Here is a 26,540-nt window from a genome sequence, read left to right as displayed (position 1 = left end):
CATCGATTTTTGACCCGCCCCCCTATAATCATCCAAAAATCATGCTTCAAATGACCCCATTTCCTCCTACTTCATGCTACCGTCATCCGATGTCCAGACCCCCCCCCCCCTTAATTTGAAATGACGTAATTTATGAATAGCCCCTATGTTGTGTTATTGTTTAAAATTATAATTTAAATATTTTCTAAAGTACTTACAATATTAAGACAGGTTATAAGTGAGATTATAAAGAAGGCATAATGTTAATGTTGTAATAATCAAAACAATCAATACAAACCTTAAACAAATCGCCAGTCTTTCTTTTGAACTAATTGCCAGTCTCCAATTAGTGTCTTGTTTCGTTATGAATGGTTGCAAAATATTATGAAGTTCTTCAAAGCTGCCTTTGGACATGCGGAAGTATGAAAAGAACTTTTCTTCATCCGATTGTAACTCCCGGCACAATCTGTTATATTCTCCATATTCCAATCTTTTAGTATTAATTGGATGAACCCACATTCTTGGACGCTTTCTAGAAGCGGCCGCCAGTAACAAAAGAGTGTCCTCAATGTCAGAGTCGTCCGATTCACTCGACATTTTCGTATAGTAGCGTCGCTTCGAACAACAAACAAACACTCTGATCTATGGCTTGGGAAGGAATGAGCGACCCTCCGCGCGCGAGTCACGCCCGCATGACGCCGCGCCCCGCACGAACGCCGCGTGATGAGGGCGTGTTGAGAGCGTGAGGCCGGCGCGATCCGCGCGCGCTCTGTGTGACCATGCATCGCGTCGGCATCACGCGGCGTGGACGCGGCGCTGCGTCGCGCTCTGTGTGTGGCCAAGCCTTTACGAAAAATTCTTTGTAGCTTCCGCTACTCTTCTATTTTGCAATTGTTTCCATAACACCACCCTACGCCAAGACGTCAACCTCCAGTATGGGAGTGACTTCAGTGTTAACATCGGACATCGTAACCTGACCGCGGCGGACGTGGTTTTCGACCTTGAGACAGGTGCCCCTGGCTATACTCTGCAGGCATGTACCACCTTCTTTGATTCTTCCGTCACTGGCCTTGACCGCGAGTTGCTCCTAGAAACGTTGAGCTTGCATTTTGACATACAGTACGTAATAAATAATATACTATTTTACAACGGACCTGCTAAGTACATAATAAATGACTACCGCGCATACTTTAACGACGTGTACCCTGCTTTCGCACCAGTCAGTCGGTCGCGACCAACCGAGCAACAGTTGAATGCGGTAAATGAATATAATGATGATTTGAAGCGGTCGCGCAGAAGAAAGCGCGAATCGTATACCATTCCCGGCTCAAGATCGGGCCCCACGTTGGGCGCCAGTGTCACGTTCTAGAACGTTCTAACCTACTAGATGTCCCGTTAGGTGTGGGAAATTATAAATGAATAGGCAGAAGAACGGTGCAAAATATTTTATTTTTACCACAACCAGCTCAGATGGTAAAAACGGGTAAGATGTCGTGGTTCGCGCTAATACTTTATAAGGATCGGATTCCGCTAATCGTTTGCAGCCGAAGTACTCCCCTGACGGTGCCGTGGTGGTAGGCGCTGGTGTTTCTGGTCGGCGCTGAGTTCAGCGCAGCTCGGAACTGCGTGGCGCTGAGTCGGGGAAAGGGCCAGAAGCACGCCAGTAGCAAAACGGCAAGCGGGCGGCAAGCAGGAAGCCAACAAAGTCACTCTGGACTTTGGACCCCAATTCGGGGTACACTTAAAAACATAATTAAACACCACAGTGATTTTATTATGGTTGAGGAACACGTAGGGACGAAGTTAAAATTCGATTACGGTTTCGATATTTGATCCGTAGCAGAGATCGATAATTAAGCGACGTGCGTTCCACTCAACTGCAATGGTAAAAATGAACGAGCCAACGACCGTGCGCGATGACACAGCGCTCCGTTCAGTGCATACATTCATGCACTCGCGAATGTGAACATTATTATGAGTGAATGTTGTAACTATGGCGCGACATATTTAAATTAACCAGCGTGATGATGATTTTATAATCTAAATTACCTAGTTTTAAGACAGTATCTTTGTATAATTTGGTATGTACTTTAGTTTAGGATTGTAAATATATTTTAATTAGTAGTAGTAGTAGTTCTTAAGGTCTATTTTTACGAAACATGTAACGTATTACGTTACAGTGTGTTTAATAAAATTTATAGTGTGTGTAAAACCAGTTCAGTAGTGAAAAAATCGCTTGAAACTCAACCGTGGATTGACAATAAATTAAAAACAATGATAAGCCGTAGAGATGAATTGTTCAGAAGGCGGAAGGCTTGTCAAAAAAGTGTGTGTTTAAGGCTGGAATATACTAGGCATAGAAATCGAACTAATAAATTAATAAATGTGACTAGAAATAAGTATAGAAAAAAACAAAATTTAGAATGTAAGGGCGACTATAGAAAAATATGGGCAACTATAAATAGCTGGGTAGGGAATAAAAAAGAAAGTTTGGATAGTGTTGTATTGAAGTATTTAGGAAAAACTGACAATGTACGGAACATATGCACAAATTTCGCGAAAATATTTACAGACGAAATAAGCGCAATTAAACATAACTGTGATTATAAATTCTTAGATCGTTCAACGTATGTAACCGAGAGTACCGTATCATTGCGATATGAAAAGGTAACGCCTTACGAGATCGAAAAAACCATTGATAAATTAAACACGCGTAAATCGCCGGGCGTTGACGGCATTAGAGTGCAAGATCTGAAGTATATAAAGAAAGATATAAGTCCTGTGTTGGCGAACTTTGTGAATATGTGCATTAAACAGGGTGTGTACCCAGATACGCTAAAAAAAGCCATTATTCGACCTATATACAAACAAGGGAGCCACATGGAGTATTCCAACTACCGCCCTATAGCTATATTATCGGTTGTAAATAAAATAGTTGAAAAAGTAATTATTAAGAGGATTCATTCATTTCTAGACAAACATAGCATAATATCCCCTACTCAGCACGGTTTTAGAAAGGGTAAAAGTACATCGTCCGCTCTGGTGCAGTTCGCTGATGAAATTAATGATAAATTAAATAGTCGATTGTTTGTGGTAGTACTGTTTCTAGACTTCAAAAAAGCTTTTGATACTTTGGACCACGAAATGCTACTCAATGCAATGCAAGAGTGTGGGATCCGTGGTCCAATGAATCAGTGGTTCCGTAGCTACCTGGAAAACAGAACATTACGTACAATGATCAATGGGGACACAGGAGAGGAGGCAAATATTGTTTACGGGGTACCAACTGGCTCTGTGTACGGCCCGGTCGGGTACACCATGCACGTAAACAGTATTAGTAACGTGGTGGAACACTGTTCCACGTATATGTACGCGGACGATACGTGCCTGGTGTGCGCCGACAGGGACGTAGCTGCTATAGAACAGAAAATGCAATCCGACATAAATAATATATTAAAATGGGCCCACGACAATGGCATCATACTTAATGTGACCAAAACGAAGTGCATGCTTATAAACTCTCCAAAAATTAAAATTCCAGAAGAAAGTATTAAAATTATTGGACACACCTACGAATGTTTACACAATGGGCTAGCATTATGTAACTGTAACCCTCTGGAATTTGTAAACAGTTATAAGTATCTAGGACTTACGATAGACCATAATTTTAACTGGAAGTGTCATATCGACGGCGTATGTAATAAGCTCAAAGCTATACTATGTAAACTCAAAAACCTAAAGCGTGTATTAAGTAGACCTATACTACACATATTATATCATGCATTAGCAGACTCAATACTCAGCTACGGTCTTATTGCATACGGCCGTACTTTTAAAACATATCTCAATAGGATTTACGATTTACAACTGAGATTGATTAAAACGATTGTGAATAAAAAAACGAAACAAGAATGTAACGGAAACTATAATATACTTTTTAAACAATGCAATATATTACCTGTTCATGCCAAGTTTAAATACTTATTAGCTATAGATCAGTACAGATGTCCTGTATTTAAGTTAACTAAAACTTACAATCGCAATCTTAGATTAAAACCTCGTAAAAAGTACTTAGAACCGATGTCGAGTAATTACTACGGGCAAAGGACGAGAAAGTACCTTATACCTCGCATTTTCAATAAATTGCATTGTAAATACGTTTAAAAATAAAGTTAAATTATGGTTAATGAAATCCTTTTTCAAAGAAAATAGGTTAAGTTAAAATACAAAGTGTATAAAAAACATTGCGAATACCCAAATTAGACCTTAATACATAGATATAATATAAGTTATAGTTTTATAAGTAAAGAGTGCTGTATTTCGCCAACAAACTGTCAAGCAGTTTGGCGAAACCATATCATTGTAATTGTGTATGTACTTTTGTTAAAATAAAAAAAATAAAATAAAAAAAGACTATGAAACTAGGCGAATTCCAAAACAGTTTATAGGATATTTTAGTCTTTAAATATGATCAGGTGTTTGAGCGTTATATGTATTATTATAAGATTTATGAGTAATTTGCCATTCATTGTGCAAATAGTTTAATTTGAAACCTCAAACAGCTCGGCCTAGATTTATGTCAAAGATATTTTATCTGTGCTTTGTCTCTTGCAAAAAAATGGCTGCACTAGCTAGTTCGCTTTCCTTTATAATAAAACGGAAAATTAGTTATAGTGTCGATTCACGGTATAAATGTATGTGAAAAGTAATAATACAATGCGTCTTTTCATATTATCAAAGTTTTATTGCATAATCATCCACCATTGAACCAGATTTATCCAAATCCAAATTGTGCCGGCCAGGCGGTTGGGACATGGTCCTTCGAACCGGATGTTTGTAAAACAAGTGAAAGTTCACCACCAAAATCATCATGGAAGTCGACTCTTACACCAAATTACAGAAAAATATAGAAGAGAAGATAGATAAAGCCGTATCTAACTTCAAAAAATCGCCCAAGGCCCGGATTACGAGTACATACTTAGAAACAAGGTTAGACCTGTTAGAAGGCTACTGGAAATGTTTCGAGAACAATCATCAAGCTATCGTGTTAGAATCCGAAGATCCCAACAACACCTATTTCACATCCGAGACTTATGACAGAGTCGAAGAGAAATACATCGAATATAAATGTCAGTTAAAAGAGGCCTTGGACAAAATCAAACCACAAGCAAGCTTGCCGGCAATATCCATAGCTCACTCACACAATAATGAATCCAATGTATCCAGTGCAGTGAAGCTACCAAGAATTATTATCCCAGTGTTTTCCGGCAAGTATGCAGAGTGGCCTACCTTTCATGACTTATTTGAATCTGTGATCCATAATAACCAAACTTTAGCACCTGTGCAAAAGCTCCATTACTTGAAAGGTCATCTGACAGGTGAGGCAGAGCAATTAATACGACACACACCCATAACTGATGCAAATTATGAACAATGTTGGACATTATTAAAGAAAAGGTACAGTAACACACGCTACATCTCATCGTGCATACTCAATCGATTAATAAGCCAAAAGACCTTATCCACAGCATCTTGTTATGGTGTCAAACAAATATTGGACACAACAAATGAATGTTTAAGTGCTCTCACCAACATGAATATAGATGTTTCATCCTGGGATCTCATTATTATCCACCTGGTCATACAGAAGCTTGATCAGAAATCCCGGAAACTATGGGAACACAAGATCAGTGATAACTCAGACACACTACCAACCTTTAGTGAATTTTCAACATTCCTGGAATCCAGATTCAGAGCATTAGAGTTCCTAGATCCAAGTAACAAGAGAGAAACAAAACCAAAAGAAGCAGAGCGACCTAAGGTGTTCAGTGTTACTACAACAGCGTTATCAATATCCTGTCCATGCTGTGCAGAGGCTCACTTGTTGTACCAATGTAAGCGTTTTAGCCAGGACTCAGTACAACAACGGCGGGACTTTGTCAAAAATAAGGCGTTGTGCTTCAATTGTTTTGGAGCAAAGCATTCTGCAACACAGTGCAAGCGAGATACATCATGTAAGCGCTGCGGTCGTCGCCACCACTCCCTGCTGCATCTGGACAGCGAGCATCCACCTTCAGTGCAACCAAGCCGACTCAGTGAAGGGGAAAAGATCCACGGCAAACAGCGTGAAGGTATCCAGGAGAAGCCAGAGCAGAGGGAACCAGTACCTAGTAACATTGTGGCTCATGCTGCTGAAGGGTCGAGTATGCCCAATAGTGAGGTAATGTTAACTACGGCATTAGTTAAGGTAGAAAATAAGGGAAATTGTCATACACTTAGGGCATTTCTTGACCAGGGTTCTCAAATATCATTTGTGAGTGAGCATACTGTACAATTACTTCAGTTACACAAGATACCTGCAAATGGTAGTGTTGATCCTTCAGGACTGGGTGGGGAGAAAATCCCATTGTCAACACCAATTAAACACAAGGTTCAATTCAAAATACAATCCACTTGTGGCTCCTTTAGTTGTGTTGTTCAGGCATATATGGTAAGACAGGTAACTAATCCCATTCCTTCACAGAAAGTTGAGATTCATAATTGGCCAGAGTTGAAGAAATTAAAGATGGCAGATCCAGGATATGACACTCCTGGGCATGTGGACATGTTGCTGGGCGCTGAGGTGTATGGACAGACTCTGATAGAGGGTATGGTACGGAATCCATCGTCCAACCTGACAGCACAAAACACCGCTCTGGGCTGGATCCTGTCAGGAAAAACACAAGTGAGTAACCATGCTAATAACTTTATAACTGCCCATATTCTGGATAGCTCCATCAATGACACTCTCCGTAAATTCTGGGAAATTGAAACTGACCAGCCTCGCACCTTGTTGTCTAAGGAAGACCAAGCGTGTGAGGAGCATTATGCATCCACTACAACTAGGGACAGTACAGGTCGCTATGTTGTTAGTTTACCATTCCGTCATGAGGATCCGTCATGTCAGTACGGGGATTCACGGAAAGTAGCTTTAAGGAGATTTCTCTCATTGGAGAAAAAGATGAATAGTAATCCACTCCTAAAACAAGAATATACCAAAGTGATCAATGAATATTTATCACTCAATCACATGGAACTTATCCAAGACCAGCAGGAAGCTGCGAAGCCTGGTTGTGTGTACATGCCTTTTCATGCTGTGATTCGCAGTGACAAATCCACAACCAAGTTTCGCATAGTTTTTGACTGCTCGTCTAAAGGTCTCAATGGGTAGGTCCTTGAATGATGATCTCTTGGTTGGTCCACGATTACAACCTGAACTGCGTCATATCATTATGAAATGGCGTATTTATCCAATTTGCTTTATAGCAGATATTATCAAAATGTACAGACAGGTTAAAGTCGTGGACAAAGACACTGATTTCCAACGCCTGCTGTGGCGTGAGAGTTCTGATGATATTGTAAAGGATTACAGGATGTTACGTGTAACCTTCGGGGTCTCGTCAGCTCCTTATCTTGCAGTCAAAAGTTTACAGCAAGTGGCTAAAGATGAAGGTCAAGATTATCCATTGGCTGCAGGAAGGGTGCTGACAGATTTCTATATGGATGACTTAATGAGTGGGTGTGAGACTGAAGATGAAGCTATCCAAATTTATTCTGAGATGGTCAGTTTGCTAAGTAAAGCTGGGTTTGAATTACAAAAATGGGCAAGCAATAGCCAAAAATTAATGGACACAATTTATCCACACCCGGTTACTAGCTCTGACAAAGACATAAAGCTGGATGACATGATCAAAATCCTAGGTTTGTCATGGAATCATCAGACTGACTCATTTCACTACAAGGTTAACTTACCTCCACAGCCAAGCCCCGTCACCAAACGGAACATCTTGTCTGACATATCACGTCTCTTTGATCCACTGGGATGGATTTCCCCAGTTATTATCCGAGCCAAGATATACATGCAAAAACTGTGGGTTTCAGGTCACTCCTGGGACCAGGAAGTAACTTCCAACTTGCTGACGGAGTGGAACGAGTTCCGGGAGCAGCTGCCAGTTCTCAACAGCTTCATCATGCCAAGATGGGTCGGTCTCCGGCAAGATGCAAGTGATATCCAACTACATGGCTACTGTGACGCCTCCAACGACGCTTACGCAGCAGTCGTATACCTTCGGGTAGTGGATCATGAAGGTAATGTCACAGTCCATTTAGTCGCAGCTCGAACAAAGGTCTCTCCAATCCGCCAGATATCCATACCCCGACTTGAACTGTCCGGGGCAGTACTTTTATCCAAACTGCTGGGAGAAGTATCCGCTATTCTATCCATCCCAGTCAGTTGTTGCAGGGCTTGGACAGACTCGACTATAGTCCTAGCTTGGCTTCAAGGCGAGCCGAGCCGCTGGACAACGTTTGTTGCCAACCGCGTCACTGATATTCTATCCATACTTAACAATGATCAGTGGGCGCATGTAGAATCCACCAGCAACCCGGCGGACTGTGCCAGTCGAGGAATGTCACCAGCCGATTTTATCCAATTCGAGTTGTGGGTCCACGGCCCAGCATGGCTACAAGACCCTAACTACCAGCATCCAACATCCGAAACCGTATCCACTGAGCTTGAAGCCAAGCCCATGAAAGTACATGTATGTACTGTTTTATCCACGGATCAGCCATCCGAAGAGTTGAGTGTTTGGACTAAATACTCATCTTTATCCAAGACGGTAAGGGTAGTAGCTTACTGTCTCAGATTTTGTAAAAAATTGAAAGGAGAATCGTTTCAGTCCTATCTGACCGCAAGGGAGCTTGATAATGCCTTAAAGGTAGGTATCAAAGCAAGTCAATCTTCAGCTTTCTCTCGGGAGTTAACTAACTTGAATAATTCTAATCCAATCCCCCGGAGAAGCATAATAGTATCATTGTGTCCCTTCTTGGACGAGGATGGTATTATGAGAACTCGAGGTAGGATTGAGCATAGCGATCATTCTTATAATGTTAAGCATCCTATAATAATGCCCCATGACCATCACTTATCCAAGCTGATTGTGAGTGACGCTCACACAAGGACTCTCCACGGAGGCCCCCAACTCACCCTAAATTATGTAAGATCCAAGTTTTTAATTCTCAATGCCAAGAGCTTGATTAGGCATATTTTAAGTAAATGTGTAAGATGCATAAAGTACAAGGCTACCAAAAATCAACCCTTCATGGCTGATTTGCCCAGTACAAGGGTAACTATTGCTCGTCCGTTTCATCGCACTGGGTGCGACTATGCAGGCCCTATAAATATTAGAATATCCAAGGGTAGAGGATGTAAAAGCTATAAAGGTTACATAGCACTATTTGTATGTATGGTAACACGTTGTATTCACCTGGAGGCAGTAAGTTCACTTACCACTGAAGGGTTTCTAGCTGCTTACAGACGGTTCGTCGCACGTCGGGGTCCTTGTAAGGAGATTTGGAGCGACAACGGCTCCAACTTTGTCGGTGCATCCAAGGAACTGCGAGTCCTCTTCCAGCAGAGCGAGTCTTCTGTCATGAAAGAGGTCGCTGAGGCCTTAGCTAATGAAGGTACTGAATGGCATTTTATTCCACCCCGGGCTCCCAATTTCGGTGGACTTTGGGAGGCGGGTGTTGCCTCTACTAAATACCATTTGAAACGGGTCCTAGATGGCACCACTCTCACGTTTGAGGAGTTATCAACGGTTTTAGTCCAGGCGGAGGCTTGTTTAAACAGTAGGCCCATGTACCAGCTACCGTCAAATGAAGTGGACACTAGTCCACTCACCCCGGGACATTTTCTAGTTGGCGAAGCTCTGGTAACCGCTCCAGATCGTAACTATGAAGATTCTCAGATCAGCCCTTTGCATAGATGGCAGCTCACCCAGAAGCTCATGCAGCAGTTCTGGCGAAAATGGTCTCAGGAGTACCTAACGACGCTCTATCAGAGGTACAAATGGACTAAGGTCACCCCGGAGCCACAGGTAGGTGACGTAGTGTTAGTTAAGGAGGATGATCTCCCGCCCTCGAAGTGGTTATACGGGTTAGTACAAGAAAAGCACCCTGGTCCAGACAATGTCACTAGAGTCGTTACCTTAAAATGTAATCATTCCAAACTTGTGAGACCTGTTTCCAAATTAATAGTATTGCCTGCTGCCAACTAGTATTGTAATGTAGTTATTGTTTTTTCTGTATTCTTATCTTGCTACAGGTCAGAGCAAGACCATGAGTATGTTATTTTATTAAAATATGTTTAGTTTAGGGTATCCAAATGGTACTGCAATTTTCATGTGGTTGATACTGTTACTGTATAACTTTAGAGACTTATTAAAGTTCCTATAAGGTTTACCAAAATAACACTTTAAACTCTCGCGTTTTGTACACATATTTAATTACACAAACGGGTCTACCGCGATATAATTTCATTGTTTTTACCTTTAATTCCGACGTTTCAGCTGAGTTGCACCAGCTGTGGTCACGGAAAGACTGACGTCCCAACAAATGTCAACGGAGATATTAATAAAACACCACTAAACTACCCGAAATTAGTTTATAAAAATGTTCGGGGTAGACAAAGAAATTGCAGCTACCCGTGTGCAATGAAATTATATCGCGGTAGACCCGTTTGTGTAATTAAATAGGTTTACCAAAGTTTCTATTAATAGTATAAAGTCACAAGTTATGTAAAACTATATCAGTGTACTTAGAAATAAAAGTGTACTTATTAAAAATGACTGATAGGAAAGAGTATTATTATGTTGTACCAATACTTTAATAGGTATACTTATAAGTGTTTAATTTATTTTAATTTTCATTTATGCTATATTGTTATAACAGAGTTGTAAAACCTCTGATGATTGATGATACTCACCTTTGTACGGGTATATTAGTAAATATTAACAAGTGGTTAGTATACAATGTAACTTGTCTTAGTTAAGCCTGTGATCTCTATCTCTATAGATTGTTATCAAACTTGTTCATGATCTCTTCCTTATAGACTGGTGAACAGTGTACCTTGTATTGTTTTCTAATTTAAAACTTTAGATAGAGTTCAAAGTTGTCTATTGATGTCATGTTAGCTCTTGTTAATTTTAGTACTTTATTAAGGTGCAATGCCTAAACCATGTTATGTATGCAATTCTATATGCCTGTTCCTGTATGATGTCATGGCGGGCGGTAGGAAGAACATGCTGTTCTTGGCGGGCGGGATGTTTGAGCGTTATATGTATTATTATAAGATTTATGAGTAATTTGCCATTCATTATGCAAATAGTTTAATTTGAAACCTCAAACAGCTCGGCCTAGATTTATGTCAAAGATATTTTATCTGTGCTTTGTCTCTTGCAAAAAAATGGCTGCACTAGCTAGTTCGCTTTCCTTTATAATAAAACGGAAAATTAGTTATAGTGTCGATTCACGGTAGAAATGTATGTGAAAAGTAATAATACAATGCGTCTTTTCATAAAATCAAAGTTTTATTGCATAATCATCCACCATTGAACCAGATTTATCCAAATCCAAATTGTGCCGGCCAGGCGGTTGGGACATCAGGAATATTCTGTCAAAATCTCTCGGGTTCCTCATCGGCATGTTGTATATTATTTCCTTGATGGCGGTTGTGCAATCTGCCACAGTTTAACGATTTTTTATAGATGGCACTACTGATGTTCACGGTCGGGTGTCACCCCCCAAATGTGTGACACCCGGGGCGGACCGCCCACGCCGCCCCCCCCTAGCTACGCCACTGAATAGTAGTTAGTCTCTTGTCTAATTTATACCTATTTTATGGAATAAAATCTTACAAATTGACTGTCGCATAACGCATAGTTTCAGTAACCGTATTCTTTTTAATTTACTAATCAAATCATTAGGTTCAATTTAACTGGTCTAGGGGCCTAGCCAAGATGCCAATCGTTTGCGCTCCGACAACGAAGCGCTTTGTCTCTATCACTCTTACATATTAGTGCGATAGAGAGACGGAGGTAGCGTTTCGTTGAAGTAGCGCAACCCATTGGCATGTTGGCTACGCACTCAAGGTGCCTAGCCAAGATGCCAATTTTTGTTTTTAATTTAATAATCAAATCATCAGGTAAATTTAACCGTTCTGGGGGCCTAGCCAACATGCCAATCGCTTGCGCTCCAACAACGAAGCGCTTTCTGTCTCTATCACTCTTACATATTAGTGCGATAGAGCGACAAAGATAGCATTTGTTGTCGACGTTGTCGTAGCGCAAACGTTCGGCATGTTGGCTACGCTCCCAATGTGCCTAGCTAAGATGCCAACTTTTTGTTTTTATTTTAATAACCATACATTAGGTATAGCTGTTCTGGGGGCCTAGCCAACATGCCAATCGCTTGCGCTCCAACAACAAAGCGCTTTCTGTCTCTATCACTCTTACATATTAGTGCGATAGAGAGACAGAGATAGCGTTTCGTTGTCGTAGCGCAAACGATTGGCATGTTGGCTATGCACCCAAGATGCCTAGCCAAGATGTCAATTTTTGTTTTTAATTTAATAATCAAATCATCAGGTAAATTTAACAGTTCTGGGGGCCTAGTCAACATGCCAATCGCTTGCGCTCCAACAACGAAGCGCTTTCTGTCTATCACTCCTACATATTAGTGCGATAGAGAGACAGAGATAGCGTTTAGTTGTCGTAGCGCAAACGATTGGCATACTGGCTACGAACCCAAAGTGCCTAGCCAAGATGACAATTTTTGTTTTTAATTTAATAACCAAATCTTTGGATACAATTTAGCTGTTCTGGGGGCCTAGCCATTATGCCAATAGTTTGCACTCCGACAACGAAGCGCTCTTTCTGTCTCTCTATCGCACTTATATATAAGAGTGATAGAGACAGAAAGCGCTTCGTTGTTGGAGCGCAAGCGATTGGCATGTTGGCTAGGCCCCCAGAACAGCTGAATTTACCTAATTTGGTTATTAAATTAAAAACAAAAATTGGCATCTTGGCAAGGCACATGGAAGCGTAGCCAACATGCCAAACGTTTGCGCCACGACAACAAAACGCTATATGTCTCTCTATCGCACTAATATGTAAGAGTGATAGAGATAGAAAGCGCTTCGTTGGCGGAGCGCAAGCGATTGGCATATTGGCTAGGCCCCCAGAAAAGCTAAATTTACTGAATGATTTGGTTATGAAATTAAAAACAAAAATTGATATCTTTGCTTAGCACCTTGGGTGCGTAGCCAACATGCCAATCGTTTGCGCTACGACAACGAAACGCTATCTCTGTCTCTCTATTGCACTAATATGTAAGAGTGATAGAGACAGAAAGCGCTAAAAACAGCTAAATTGTACCTTATGATTTGGTTATTAAATTAAAAACAAAAATTGGCATCTTAGCTAGGCACCCAATCGTTTGCGCTACGAGTGCTACGACAACGAAACGCTATCTGTCTCTGTATCGCACTAATATGTAAGAGTGATAGAGAGAGACTATGCGCAACTCTACGGAGCGTCAACATTTGGCATGTTGGCTAAGCACCCTGATCGGATGATAGAAGTAGATAGCGTATAGCGGAACTCTTCAATGTGTACCTATACCTAAACTAAAGGAACAAATATCAAATCAATCCGACTTTTAAATAGAAGGGTGAAGTTCAAGTTACAAAATTTAACCAATTGTACTACAAAAATTAACTTAATTCTAAATAACATTTTAATTGAATAAAACCTTAGTTAGAATAGCCTCACTTCTAGAATAATTATTCTGTTTTTTAGTCCGCATTTAAAATAAAAGTCACATGATTTATTCACGTTAATTTTATTCTAAAATAACTAGTGCAAGAATTATTCTAATTCAAATTGATTTGAATAAGAATAAAATTTCTGTTTTTATTCTTATTCTTATTCAAGTTAATTTTTGCCCAACTCTGATTCACGGTAATGCAGTTCCGTGAAGTGAGTAAAAATAAGTTCGGCCGAAGATTCATGCAAGCGGAGAAGATCATGGCTCTAAGCCTGTAAGCAGTGGCGTAGCTAGCATGGGTGGCACCCGGGGCGGAAATTGTGGGTGTCACCCCAAAATTCAATCAAAATTGTAAAATATGTTAAATATGTTTAATATGTTTAATATTTTACAATTGTAAAATATGTTTAATATTTTATAATTGTAAAATATGTTTAATATTTTACAATTATAAAATTACGTTTAATATTCCATAGCTCACAATTTACTCCATCGCTTTCATTTTAGATTCCATGAACTCTCAATAGTCCACACCCTGGCGGGTGTTGCCTCTGCGCGCGTTCTATGACACGGGCAAGGACAGCATCCGCTCGGTGTAACCCACATTTCATAAGTGTCATAAGGGTCTACATGTTGGCCTGGGCTCCGCGCACGCCTCCCAAAGGTCCGAGTCATCATTGTCCCGTGAAAGATATACAAATAATTTAAGTTAAAAAAAAATTTAAAAACTTTTCTTTTGCCAAGTGCGCGATTTCAAAGAGATTCTGTAAAATCCCATTTCACAATGAATTTCAAATAGTCCAGTGTCACCCAATTAGAAAGTGACATAGCTTCTCAATAACAGATATAATCACATAATAAAAAAAACTTTCTGAATAAAAAAACCTACGAGGCACCAACATATTATTGTTACATACCAGGAACCCCGAGAGATTTTAACCATGCATTTCTGAGAATAAGGACAAAATACTAAAAGAGTTTACGTCAATTTCGCCAAAATAAAATTATTTTTCGAATTTTTGTACATAAAATGTAAATGCTATAATTTGTAAAACTGACGAGAACGAGAATTTTTATTTTATTTTATTTATTTGGGGCATCAACAGCAATACAAAAAGTAAAAATACATGGCACAGTGAGCAAAATACAAAGCCAATAACAGATGTCCACAATAATACAGTTAATATGCAATAACTAAGTGGAAACTATACAAAAATGTTAAGAAAAGAGAAGGGAGGAAAAATACATTTCACAAAGTAGGTGCATGGGCTTGCGTAACGTGTGTGTGTGTTTACGTGCATGTGTTAGTGTTTGTGTGTGTGTGTATTTGTCTGTGATAGAGTGTATGGTGTGAGACGACTACGATGAATGTATGCATTATAATTTACTTATCTATCTAGTTATATTTTGTCAATTGTCGCTAATTTTGGATTTCAGTAGCAGTGACCGAACACGATTCTTTAAAGTTGTTTTTGTGCAGTCGAACAAGTCGATACTACTAAATTGTTTATTATATAGTTTTAGAATACGATTGATGGGCGAATTTTGAGCATAGTTGGTATGAACTTTGGGTAGACTAAACAGACTGTGACACGGCACTTTGTATGGTTAGTTCAGTTTAACGTTTTTAGGATTGTCTCGAATATAGTGTAGTTTTGTTCTATGGCAAGGAAGTCTTTGATGTAGCAACAATATACATGACAGGCACTCTGCCAATAGGAAACAAATTGAAGCTGATGGTGTTGCTACTTCAAATTAAATCCTAAATTTATGGAATAATATTAATAAATATTTAAATCAAAAACTTAATTTATAAATACAAAATAGGTTGAAATATATTCAAATAATTGAATATGATTTATTTCTTTGGGTTATACTTGCATATAAAATTATTCCATGAATTTAATTAGTTACTGTTATTTTGATTGTGTCATCCCAGGGACAGAATGGTTTGAGATCATTTCCTGGCTGGTTTTCGCCCTGGATGGGCATCTTTTATACATAGAACAGTGAAGCGAAGTACATCATGCTCTGTTAGCATCGATCAGAGGCTTGGTTATGCAGTAGCCGCTGCATCCATGAGCTAGGGAGCTCATGCTGTTGTTATTTTGCCACAAACAGTAAGTAGAATATGATAATATATAGATGTCCTCAGGTGCAACTCCTTGTTGAATCTTTGTTTGACCATTTCGCTTTGTTTCCAGTCTGCTGGTAAAACAATGTTGGTGGGAGGGAGTATCAGAGCTGCGAGATGAGTCCACTCTAGGAATTTCCAGCTGGTGAGAAACTTAGATCATATAATGTCTCTTAGGTTAGCAGAGCACATGCTTCTAGTTATTAATCTTGAATTGTTTCTTTCAGCTGACTGGGGTTTTTTCGTTTTTATGTTACTACGTATGTGAAATCAGTTCGCATATCAGAGTATGGAAGTCTGTCCATATTCCTAAAACTTCAAGTGTGTCTGGATGGGCAGTTCGCCATAAGAATTTCGCTCTTCTGCTGGATGGAGATGACGTCACTTTCAAACTGAGACCTTAGTCCTTCGGTGTTGCTCTGCGGTGTCGGGTCAGATTCCCGCTGCTGCAAATCGGCTCCGGCACAGCGGAGGATGACACGTCGGGCTTGAACTGGTGGAACAGTGTTATGAGGTTGGTGTACGCTTTCTTTCCGTCCTAGAAGCATTTCCAAATTTAAAGTTAAAGAATTTAGTAGAATCATATGTGATGGCAAATGATAATTTAGGGACTAACAAATTTAGATAGGTCTGCTTGTAAATCATTTTAGAACCATTTCTGGCACGACCCAGCTCTGTCGTCTGACATTATTAAAATAAGGTGCTTATGCTAGCTTAATGATTTACATGTAGAGTAACTGCCCGTGTTCGAATTAGTAATAAATGATGTGTCACAAAAACTAACTTTCATTCATGTCCTTTATTGCCCTGAATAGTTGATGGAAATAGGTTTAGCACCTGCTTGAGCTTTTGGTAAGATTTAGTTTTTATTTAATTTAGTAACTTTAATTGTCCGTGAGTTTTCTCAGGGAAAGCCCACAGCCGGGCTAGGAATATTTACGTGACAATTTGGCGCGTAAATATTCCTAGCCCGGCTGTGGGCTTTCCCTGAGGAAACTCACGGACAATTAAAGTTACTAAATTAAATAAAAACTAAATCTTACCAAAAGCTCAAGCAGGTGCTAAACCTATTTCCATCAACTATTCAGGGCAATAAAGGACATGAATGAAAGTTAGTTTTTGTGACACATCATTTATTACTAATTCGAACACGGGCAGTTACTCTACATGTAAATCATTAAGCTAGCATAAGCACCTTATTTTAATAATGTCAGACGACAGAGCTGGGTCGTGCCAGAAATGGTTCTAAAATGATTTACAAGCAGACCTATCTAAATTTGTTAGTCCCTAAATTATCATTTGCCATCACATATGATTCTACTAAATTCTTTAACTTTAAATTTGGAAATGCTTCTAGGACGGAAAGAAAGCGTACACCAACCTCATAACACTGTTCCACCAGTTCAAGCCCGACGTGTCATCCTCCGCTGTGCCGGAGCCGATTTGCAGCAGCGGGAATCTGACCCGACACCGCAGAGCAACACCGAAGGACTAAGGTCTCAGTTTGAAAGTGACGTCATCTCCATCCAGCAGAAGAGCGAAATTCTTATGGCGAACTGCCCATCCAGACACACTTGAAGTTTTAGGAATATGGACAGACTTCCATACTCTGATATGCGAACTGATTTCACATACGTAGTAACATAAAAACGAAAAAACCCCAGTCAGCTGAAAGAAACAATTCAAGATTAATAACTAGAAGCATGTGCTCTGCTAACCTAAGAGACATTATATGATCTAAGTTTCTCACCAGCTGGAAATTCCTAGAGTGGACTCATCTCGCAGCTCTGATACTCCCTCCCACCAACATTGTTTTACCAGCAGACTGGAAACAAAGCGAAATGGTCAAACAAAGATTCAACAAGGAGTTGCACCTGAGGACATCTATATATTATCATATTCTACTTACTGTTTGTGGCAAAATAACAACAGCATGAGCTCCCTAGCTCATGGATGCAGCGGCTACTGCATAACCAAGCCTCTGATCGATGCTAACAGAGCATGATGTACTTCGCTTCACTGTTCTATGTATAAAAGATGCCCATCCAGGGCGAAAACCAGCCAGGAAATGATCTCAAACCATTCTGTCCCTGGGATGACACAATCAAAATAACAGTAACTAATGAAATTCATGGAATAATTTTATATGCAAGTATAACCCAAAGAAATAAATCATATTCAATTATTTGAATATATTTCAACCTATTTTGTATTTATAAATTAAGTTTTTGATTTAAATATTTATTAATATTATTCCATAAATTTAGGATTTAATTTGAAGTAGCAACACCATCAGCTTCAATTTGTTTCCTATTGGCAGAGTGCCTGTCATGTATATTGTTGCTACATCAAAGACTTCCTTGCCATAGAACAAAACTACACTATATTCGAGACAATCCTAAAAACGTTAAACTGAACTAACCATACAAAGTGCCGTGTCACAGTCTGTTTAGTCTACCCAAAGTTCATACCAACTATGCTCAAAATTCGCCCATCAATCGTATTCTAAAACTATATAATAAACAATTTAGTAGTATCGACTTGTTCGACTGCACAAAAACAACTTTAAAGAATCGTGTTCGGTCACTGCTACTGAAATCCAAAATTAGCGACAATTGACAAAATATAACTAGATAGATAAGTAAATTATAATGCATACATTCATCGTAGTCGTCTCACACCATACACTCTATCACAGACAAATACACACACACACAAACACTAACACATGCACGTAAACACACACACACGTTACGCAAGCCCATGCACCTACTTTGTGAAATGTATTTTTCCTCCCTTCTCTTTTCTTAACATTTTTGTATAGTTTCCACTTAGTTATTGCATATTAACTGTATTATTGTGGACATCTGTTATTGGCTTTGTATTTTGCTCACTGTGCCATGTATTTTTACTTTTTGTATTGCTGTTGATGCCCCAAATAAATAAAATAAAATAAAAATTCTCGTTCTCGTCAGTTTTACAAATTATAGCATTTACATTTTATGTACAAAAAATCGAAAAATAATTTTATTTTGGCGAAATTGACGTAAACTCTTTTAGTATTTTGTCCTTATTCTCAGAAATGCATGGTTAAAATCTCTCGGGGTTCCTGGTATGTAACAATAATATGTTGGTGCCTCGTAGGTTTTTTTATTCAGAAAGTTTTTTTTATTATGTGATTATATCTGTTATTGAGAAGCTATGTCACTTTCTAATTGGGTGACACTGGACTATTTGAAATTCATTGTGAAATGGGATTTTACAGAATCTCTTTGAAATCGCGCACTTGGCAAAAGAAAAGTTTTTAAATTTTTTTTTAACTTAAATTATTTGTATATCTTTCACGGGACAATGATGACTCGGACCTTTGGGAGGCGTGCGCGGAGCCCAGGCCAACATGTAGACCCTTATGACACTTATGAAATGTGGGTTACACCGAGCGGATGCTGTCCTTGCCCGTGTCATAGAACGCGCGCAGAGGCAACACCCGCCAGGGTGTGGACTATTGAGAGTTCATGGAATCTAAAATGAAAGCGATGGAGTAAATTGTGAGCTATGGAATATTAAACGTAATTTTATAATTGTAAAATATGTTTAATATTTTACAATTGTAAAATATTAAACATATTTTACAATTGTAAAATATTAAACATATTAAACATATTTAACATATTTTACAATTTTGATTGAATTTTGGGGTGACACCCACAATTTCCGCCCCGGGTGCCACCCATGCTAGCTACGCCACTGCTTACAGGCTTAGAGCCATGATCTTCTCCGCTTGCATGAATCTTCGGCCGAACTTATTTTTACTCACTTCACGGAACTGCATTACCGTGAATCAGAGTTGGGCAAAAATTAACTTGAATAAGAATAAGAATAAAAACAGAAATTTTATTCTTATTCAAATCAATTTGAATTAGAATAATTCTTGCACTAGTTATTTTAGAATAAAATTAACGTGAATAAATCATGTGACTTTTATTTTAAATGCGGACTAAAAAACAGAATAATTATTCTAGAAGTGAGGCTATTCTAACTAAGGTTTTATTCAATTAAAATGTTATTTAGAATTAAGTTAATTTTTGTAGTACAATTGGTTAAATTTTGTAACTTGAACTTCACCCTTCTATTTAAAAGTCGGATTGATTTGATATTTGTTCCTTTAGTTTAGGTATAGGTACACATTGAAGAGTTCCGCTATACGCTATCTACTTCTATCATCCGATCAGGGTGCTTAGCCAACATGCCAAATGTTGACGCTCCGTAGAGTTGCGCATAGTCTCTCTCTATCACTCTTACATATTAGTGCGATACAGAGACAGATAGCGTTTCGTTGTCGTAGCACTCGTAGCGCAAACGATTGGGTGCCTAGCTAAGATGCCAATTTTTGTTTTTAATTTAATAACCAAATCATAAGGTACAATTTAGCTGTTTTTAGCGCTTTCTGTCTCTATCACTCTTACATATTAGTGCAATAGAGAGACAGAGATAGCGTTTCGTTGTCGTAGCGCAAACGATTGGCATGTTGGCTACGCACCCAAGGTGCTAAGCAAAGATATCAATTTTTGTTTTTAATTTCATAACCAAATCATTCAGTAAATTTAGCTTTTCTGGGGGCCTAGCCAATATGCCAATCGCTTGCGCTCCGCCAACGAAGCGCTTTCTATCTCTATCACTCTTACATATTAGTGCGATAGAGAGACATATAGCGTTTTGTTGTCGTGGCGCAAACGTTTGGCATGTTGGCTACGCTTCCATGTGCCTTGCCAAGATGCCAATTTTTGTTTTTAATTTAATAACCAAATTAGGTAAATTCAGCTGTTCTGGGGGCCTAGCCAACATGCCAATCGCTTGCGCTCCAACAACGAAGCGCTTTCTGTCTCTATCACTCTTATATATAAGTGCGATAGAGAGACAGAAAGAGCGCTTCGTTGTCGGAGTGCAAACTATTGGCATAATGGCTAGGCCCCCAGAACAGCTAAATTGTATCCAAAGATTTGGTTATTAAATTAAAAACAAAAATTGTCATCTTGGCTAGGCACTTTGGGTTCGTAGCCAGTATGCCAATCGTTTGCGCTACGACAACTAAACGCTATCTCTGTCTCTCTATCGCACTAATATGTAGGAGTGATAGACAGAAAGCGCTTCGTTGTTGGAGCGCAAGCGATTGGCATGTTGACTAGGCCCCCAGAACTGTTAAATTTACCTGATGATTTGATTATTAAATTAAAAACAAAAATTGACATCTTGGCTAGGCATCTTGGGTGCATAGCCAACATGCCAATCGTTTGCGCTACGACAACGAAACGCTATCTCTGTCTCTCTATCGCACTAATATGTAAGAGTGATAGAGACAGAAAGCGCTTTGTTGTTGGAGCGCAAGCGATTGGCATGTTGGCTAGGCCCCCAGAACAGCTATACCTAATGTATGGTTATTAAAATAAAAACAAAAAGTTGGCATCTTAGCTAGGCACATTGGGAGCGTAGCCAACATGCCGAACGTTTGCGCTACGACAACGTCGACAACAAATGCTATCTTTGTCGCTCTATCGCACTAATATGTAAGAGTGATAGAGACAGAAAGCGCTTCGTTGTTGGAGCGCAAGCGATTGGCATGTTGGCTAGGCCCCCAGAACGGTTAAATTTACCTGATGATTTGATTATTAAATTAAAAACAAAAATTGGCATCTTGGCTAGGCACCTTGAGTGCGTAGCCAACATGCCAATGGGTTGCGCTACTTCAACGAAACGCTACCTCCGTCTCTCTATCGCACTAATATGTAAGAGTGATAGAGACAAAGCGCTTCGTTGTCGGAGCGCAAACGATTGGCATCTTGGCTAGGCCCCTAGACCAGTTAAATTGAACCTAATGATTTGATTAGTAAATTAAAAAGAATACGGTTACTGAAACTATGCGTTATGCGACAGTCAATTTGTAAGATTTTATTCCATAAAATAGGTATAAATTAGACAAGAGACTAACTACTATTCAGTGGCGTAGCTAGGGGGGGGCGGCGTGGGCGGTCCGCCCCGGGTGTCACACATTTGGGGGGTGACACCCGACCGTGAACATCAGTAGTGCCATCTATAAAAAATCGTTAAACTGTGGCAGATTGCACAACCGCCATCAAGGAAATAATATACAACATGCCGATGAGGAACCCGAGAGATTTTGACAGAATATTCCTGATGTCCCAACCGCCTGGCCGGCACAATTTGGATTTGGATAAATCTGGTTCAATGGTGGATGATTATGCAATAAAACTTTGATTTTATGAAAAGACGCATTGTATTATTACTTTTCACATACATTTCTACCGTGAATCGACACTATAACTAATTTTCCGTTTTATTATAAAGGAAAGCGAACTAGCTAGTGCAGCCATTTTTTTGCAAGAGACAAAGCACAGATAAAATATCTTTGACATAAATCTAGGCCGAGCTGTTTGAGGTTTCAAATTAAACTATTTGCATAATGAATGGCAAATTACTCATAAATCTTATAATAATACATATAACGCTCAAACATCCCGCCCGCCAAGAACAGCATGTTCTTCCTACCGCCCGCCATGACATCATACAGGAACAGGCATATAGAATTGCATACATAACATGGTTTAGGCATTGCACCTTAATAAAGTACTAAAATTAACAAGAGCTAACATGACATCAATAGACAACTTTGAACTCTATCTAAAGTTTTAAATTAGAAAACAATACAAGGTACACTGTTCACCAGTCTATAAGGAAGAGATCATGAACAAGTTTGATAACAATCTATAGAGATAGAGATCACAGGCTTAACTAAGACAAGTTACATTGTATACTAACCACTTGTTAATATTTACTAATATACCCGTACAAAGGTGAGTATCATCAATCATCAGAGGTTTTACAACTCTGTTATAACAATATAGCATAAATGAAAATTAAAATAAATTAAACACTTATAAGTATACCTATTAAAGTATTGGTACAACATAATAATACTCTTTCCTATCAGTCATTTTTAATAAGTACACTTTTATTTCTAAGTACACTGATATAGTTTTACATAACTTGTGACTTTATACTATTAATAGAAACTTTGGTAAACCTATTTAATTACACAAACGGGTCTACCGCGATATAATTTCATTGCACACGGGTAGCTGCAATTTCTTTGTCTACCCCGAACATTTTTATAAACTAATTTCGGGTAGTTTAGTGGTGTTTTATTAATATCTCCGTTGACATTTGTTGGGACGTCAGTCTTTCCGTGACCACAGCTGGTGCAACTCAGCTGAAACGTCGGAATTAAAGGTAAAAACAATGAAATTATATCGCGGTAGACCCGTTTGTGTAATTAAATATGTGTACAAAACGCGAGAGTTTAAAGTGTTATTTTGGTAAACCTTATAGGAACTTTAATAAGTCTCTAAAGTTATACAGTAACAGTATCAACCACATGAAAATTGCAGTACCATTTGGATACCCTAAACTAAACATATTTTAATAAAATAACATACTCATGGTCTTGCTCTGACCTGTAGCAAGATAAGAATACAGAAAAAACAATAACTACATTACAATACTAGTTGGCAGCAGGCAATACTATTAATTTGGAAACAGGTCTCACAAGTTTGGAATGATTACATTTTAAGGTAACGACTCTAGTGACATTGTCTGGACCAGGGTGCTTTTCTTGTACTAACCCGTATAACCACTTCGAGGGCGGGAGATCATCCTCCTTAACTAACACTACGTCACCTACCTGTGGCTCCGGGGTGACCTTAGTCCATTTGTACCTCTGATAGAGCGTCGTTAGGTACTCCTGAGACCATTTTCGCCAGAACTGCTGCATGAGCTTCTGGGTGAGCTGCCATCTATGCAAAGGGCTGATCTGAGAATCTTCATAGTTACGATCTGGAGCGGTTACCAGCGGTTAGCGGTTATTTGGCGCCCAACGTGGGGCAAATTGTCACGTAAATATTCCTAGCCCGGCTGTGGGCTTTCCCTGAGGAAACTCACGGACAATTAAAGTTACTAAATTAAATAAAAACTAAATCTTACCAAAAGCTCAAGCAGGTGCTAAACCTATTTCCATCAACTATTCAGGGCAATAAAGGACATGAATGAAAGTTAGTTTTTGTGACACATCATTTATTACTAATTCGAACACGGGCAGTTACTCTACATGTAAATCATTAAGCTAGCATAAGCACCTTATTTTAATAATGTCAGACGACAGAGCTGGGTCGTGCCAGAAATGGTTCTAAAATGATTTACAAGCAGACCTATCTAAATTTGTTAGTCCCTAAATTATCATTTGCCATCACATATGATTCTACTAAATTCTTTAACTTTAAATTTGGAAATGCTTCTAGGACGGAAAGAAAGCGTACACCAACCTCATAACACTGTTCCACCAGTTCAAGCCCGACGTGTCATCCTCCGCTGTGCCGGAGCCGATTTGCAGCAGCGGGAATCTGACCCGACACCGCAGAGCAACACCGAAGGACTAAGGTCTCAGTTTGAAAGTGACGTCATCTCCATCCAGCAGAAGAGCGAAATTCTTATGGCGAACTGCCCATCCAGACACACTTGAAGTTTTAGGAATATGGACAGACTTCCATACTCTGATATGCGAACTGATTTCACATACGTAGTAACATAAAAACGAAAAAACCCCAGTCAGCTGAAAGAAACAATTCAAGATTAATAACTAGAAGCATGTGCTCTGCTAACCTAAGAGACATTATATGATCTAAGTTTCTCACCAGCTGGAAATTCCTAGAGTGGACTCATCTCGCAGCTCTGATACTCCCTCCCACCAACATTGTTTTACCAGCAGACTGGAAACAAAGCGAAATGGTCAAACAAAGATTCAACAAGGAGTTGCACCTGAGGACATCTATATATTATCATATTCTACTTACTGTTTGTGGCAAAATAACAACAGCATGAGCTCCCTAGCTCATGGATGCAGCGGCTACTGCATAACCAAGCCTCTGATCGATGCTAACAGAGCATGATGTACTTCGCTTCACTGTTCTATGTATAAAAGATGCCCATCCAGGGCGAAAACCAGCCAGGAAATGATCTCAAACCATTCTGTCCCTGGGATGACACAATCAAAATAACAGTAACTAATGAAATTCATGGAATAATTTTATATGCAAGTATAACCCAAAGAAATAAATCATATTCAATTATTTGAATATATTTCAACCTATTTTGTATTTATAAATTAAGTTTTTGATTTAAATATTTATTAATATTATTCCATAAATTTAGGATTTAATTTAATTTCATTCATGTCCTTTATTGCCCTGAATAGTTGATGGAAATAGGTTTAGCACCTGCTTGAGCTTTTGGTAAGATTTAGTTTTTATTTAATTTAGTAACTTTAATTGTCCGTGAGTTTCCTCAGGGAAAGCCCACAGCCGGGCTAGGAATATTTACGTGACAATTTGGCGCCCACAGATTCCGTCTTAAAGCCCTATTTGCATCATAAATCAGTTTGTATCACTGCCATCACATATAGATAAAAAAAAGTTTTAGTAGTACTTACGTTTAGGTGAAATTTTGAGCTTGTGCTTTGCTTGTGTACGCTCTGACAACGTTAAGTATAGGCTTTAGCTGTTTCACTTTGAGTTTTGCCTAAATTATTGCACGATATTCAGTATATTTTGTAAAAACTTAGAAGTAAGTGCTCGAATTTTCAGTTAGTTACATTGTGCTGACGTTTTGTCAGGAAGTAAAGTGTCAAACTTTAAGTACCATTTGGCTACTTTTAATGCATGAGATTTAGACTTAAGAGGCTGTAACTTAAGTTATTTTACATATTTTCTGAGTATTAAAAAAAATAATGTGTAATTCTAGTGCATAATTTAGTACTCATGCACTATTTTATTGTAGCTGAGCTTTTATGAGTATTGCAATTGAATTGAGTTGACACTTTGTTAAGGCGAAGTTCGGAAAGCTTTTAAGCTCGTGCAGAAATTGCTTTAAAAATTGAGAAGCTTTGTATAAATAAGTTCAGACATTTTGACTCGAAAGTTTTTTAATAACAGTAAACATATATAGGACAGGTTATTTTTACACACAAATAAACTAATTCAAAAAAAAATTGTTATATTTTATTAGAAAGTATAAAAAAAAAAACGAATTGTGAAATTTTGACATTTATGAACAGACACTTTTACTTGATTTTTGAACGTTTTTTTTAATTGTGAACAATTTTGGTTTTGCATTCACTGTTATATTTTGGGTCAGAAAATTTAGTTCAATAAAGACAAGGAAATATACATACACAGATAAAAGGTAAAACATAGTAAAACACATTGATATAACATTGTTTAATATAATTGTCAGACTACAATAGTGTGAGTTGGATTTGTAAATCTTTTGCCATCATATTTATTTTGAGTTAAGTTATTATACAATGGCCACTTCTGTGCAATTTCACTCTTTGCTGCGCGATGAATTGATTTATGAAGTTAAGATCAGGTCAGAGACACCACACTCAACAGTTGAGGGTCTTAGGAAACAGTTGAGGAATTTGGTAGGTGAGTGTCGGCCAGATGAGATTTTGGATACAGATTTGAACCCGGAGTCAGAATTGAAAACCATTTCAGATAAGTTAAATGATTTGTCATCCTTAGTAGCTAAGTTTGTTCAGTTGAAGGATAGATACTCCGGGAACAGGTCGAAGGCTTTGGGTAGTCATTTGTACTTCAGGCTTCTGCGGGTTCAGGTGGATGAAGATCCGGGGAAGTTGGCTCAGAAGATTGAATTC

At 38.8% G+C, this 26,540-nt stretch overlaps 1 protein-coding gene across 1 annotated transcript; it reads left to right on the top strand.

Annotated features, from left to right (window-relative positions):
* Window positions 1-3,213: 3,213 nt before the first annotated feature.
* LOC134795200 (uncharacterized) lies at window positions 3,214-10,076 on the top strand. The gene is made up of 4 exons (XM_063767031.1): window positions 3,214-3,526; window positions 5,508-6,194; window positions 6,602-6,703; window positions 7,900-10,076. Exons 1-4 carry the CDS (start codon window positions 3,214-3,216, stop codon window positions 10,074-10,076), a joined length of 3,279 nt encoding a protein of 1,092 aa, XP_063623101.1.
* Window positions 10,077-26,540: the final 16,464 nt, after the last annotated feature.

The sequence above is a fragment of the Cydia splendana genome, chromosome 11 (genome assembly GCF_910591565.1).
Source record: "Cydia splendana chromosome 11, ilCydSple1.2, whole genome shotgun sequence".
Lineage (NCBI taxonomy): Eukaryota > Metazoa > Arthropoda > Insecta > Lepidoptera > Tortricidae > Cydia > Cydia splendana.
The sequence above is the reverse complement of the archived record's forward strand: the minus strand, read 5'-3'. Positions and strand labels throughout refer to the sequence as shown.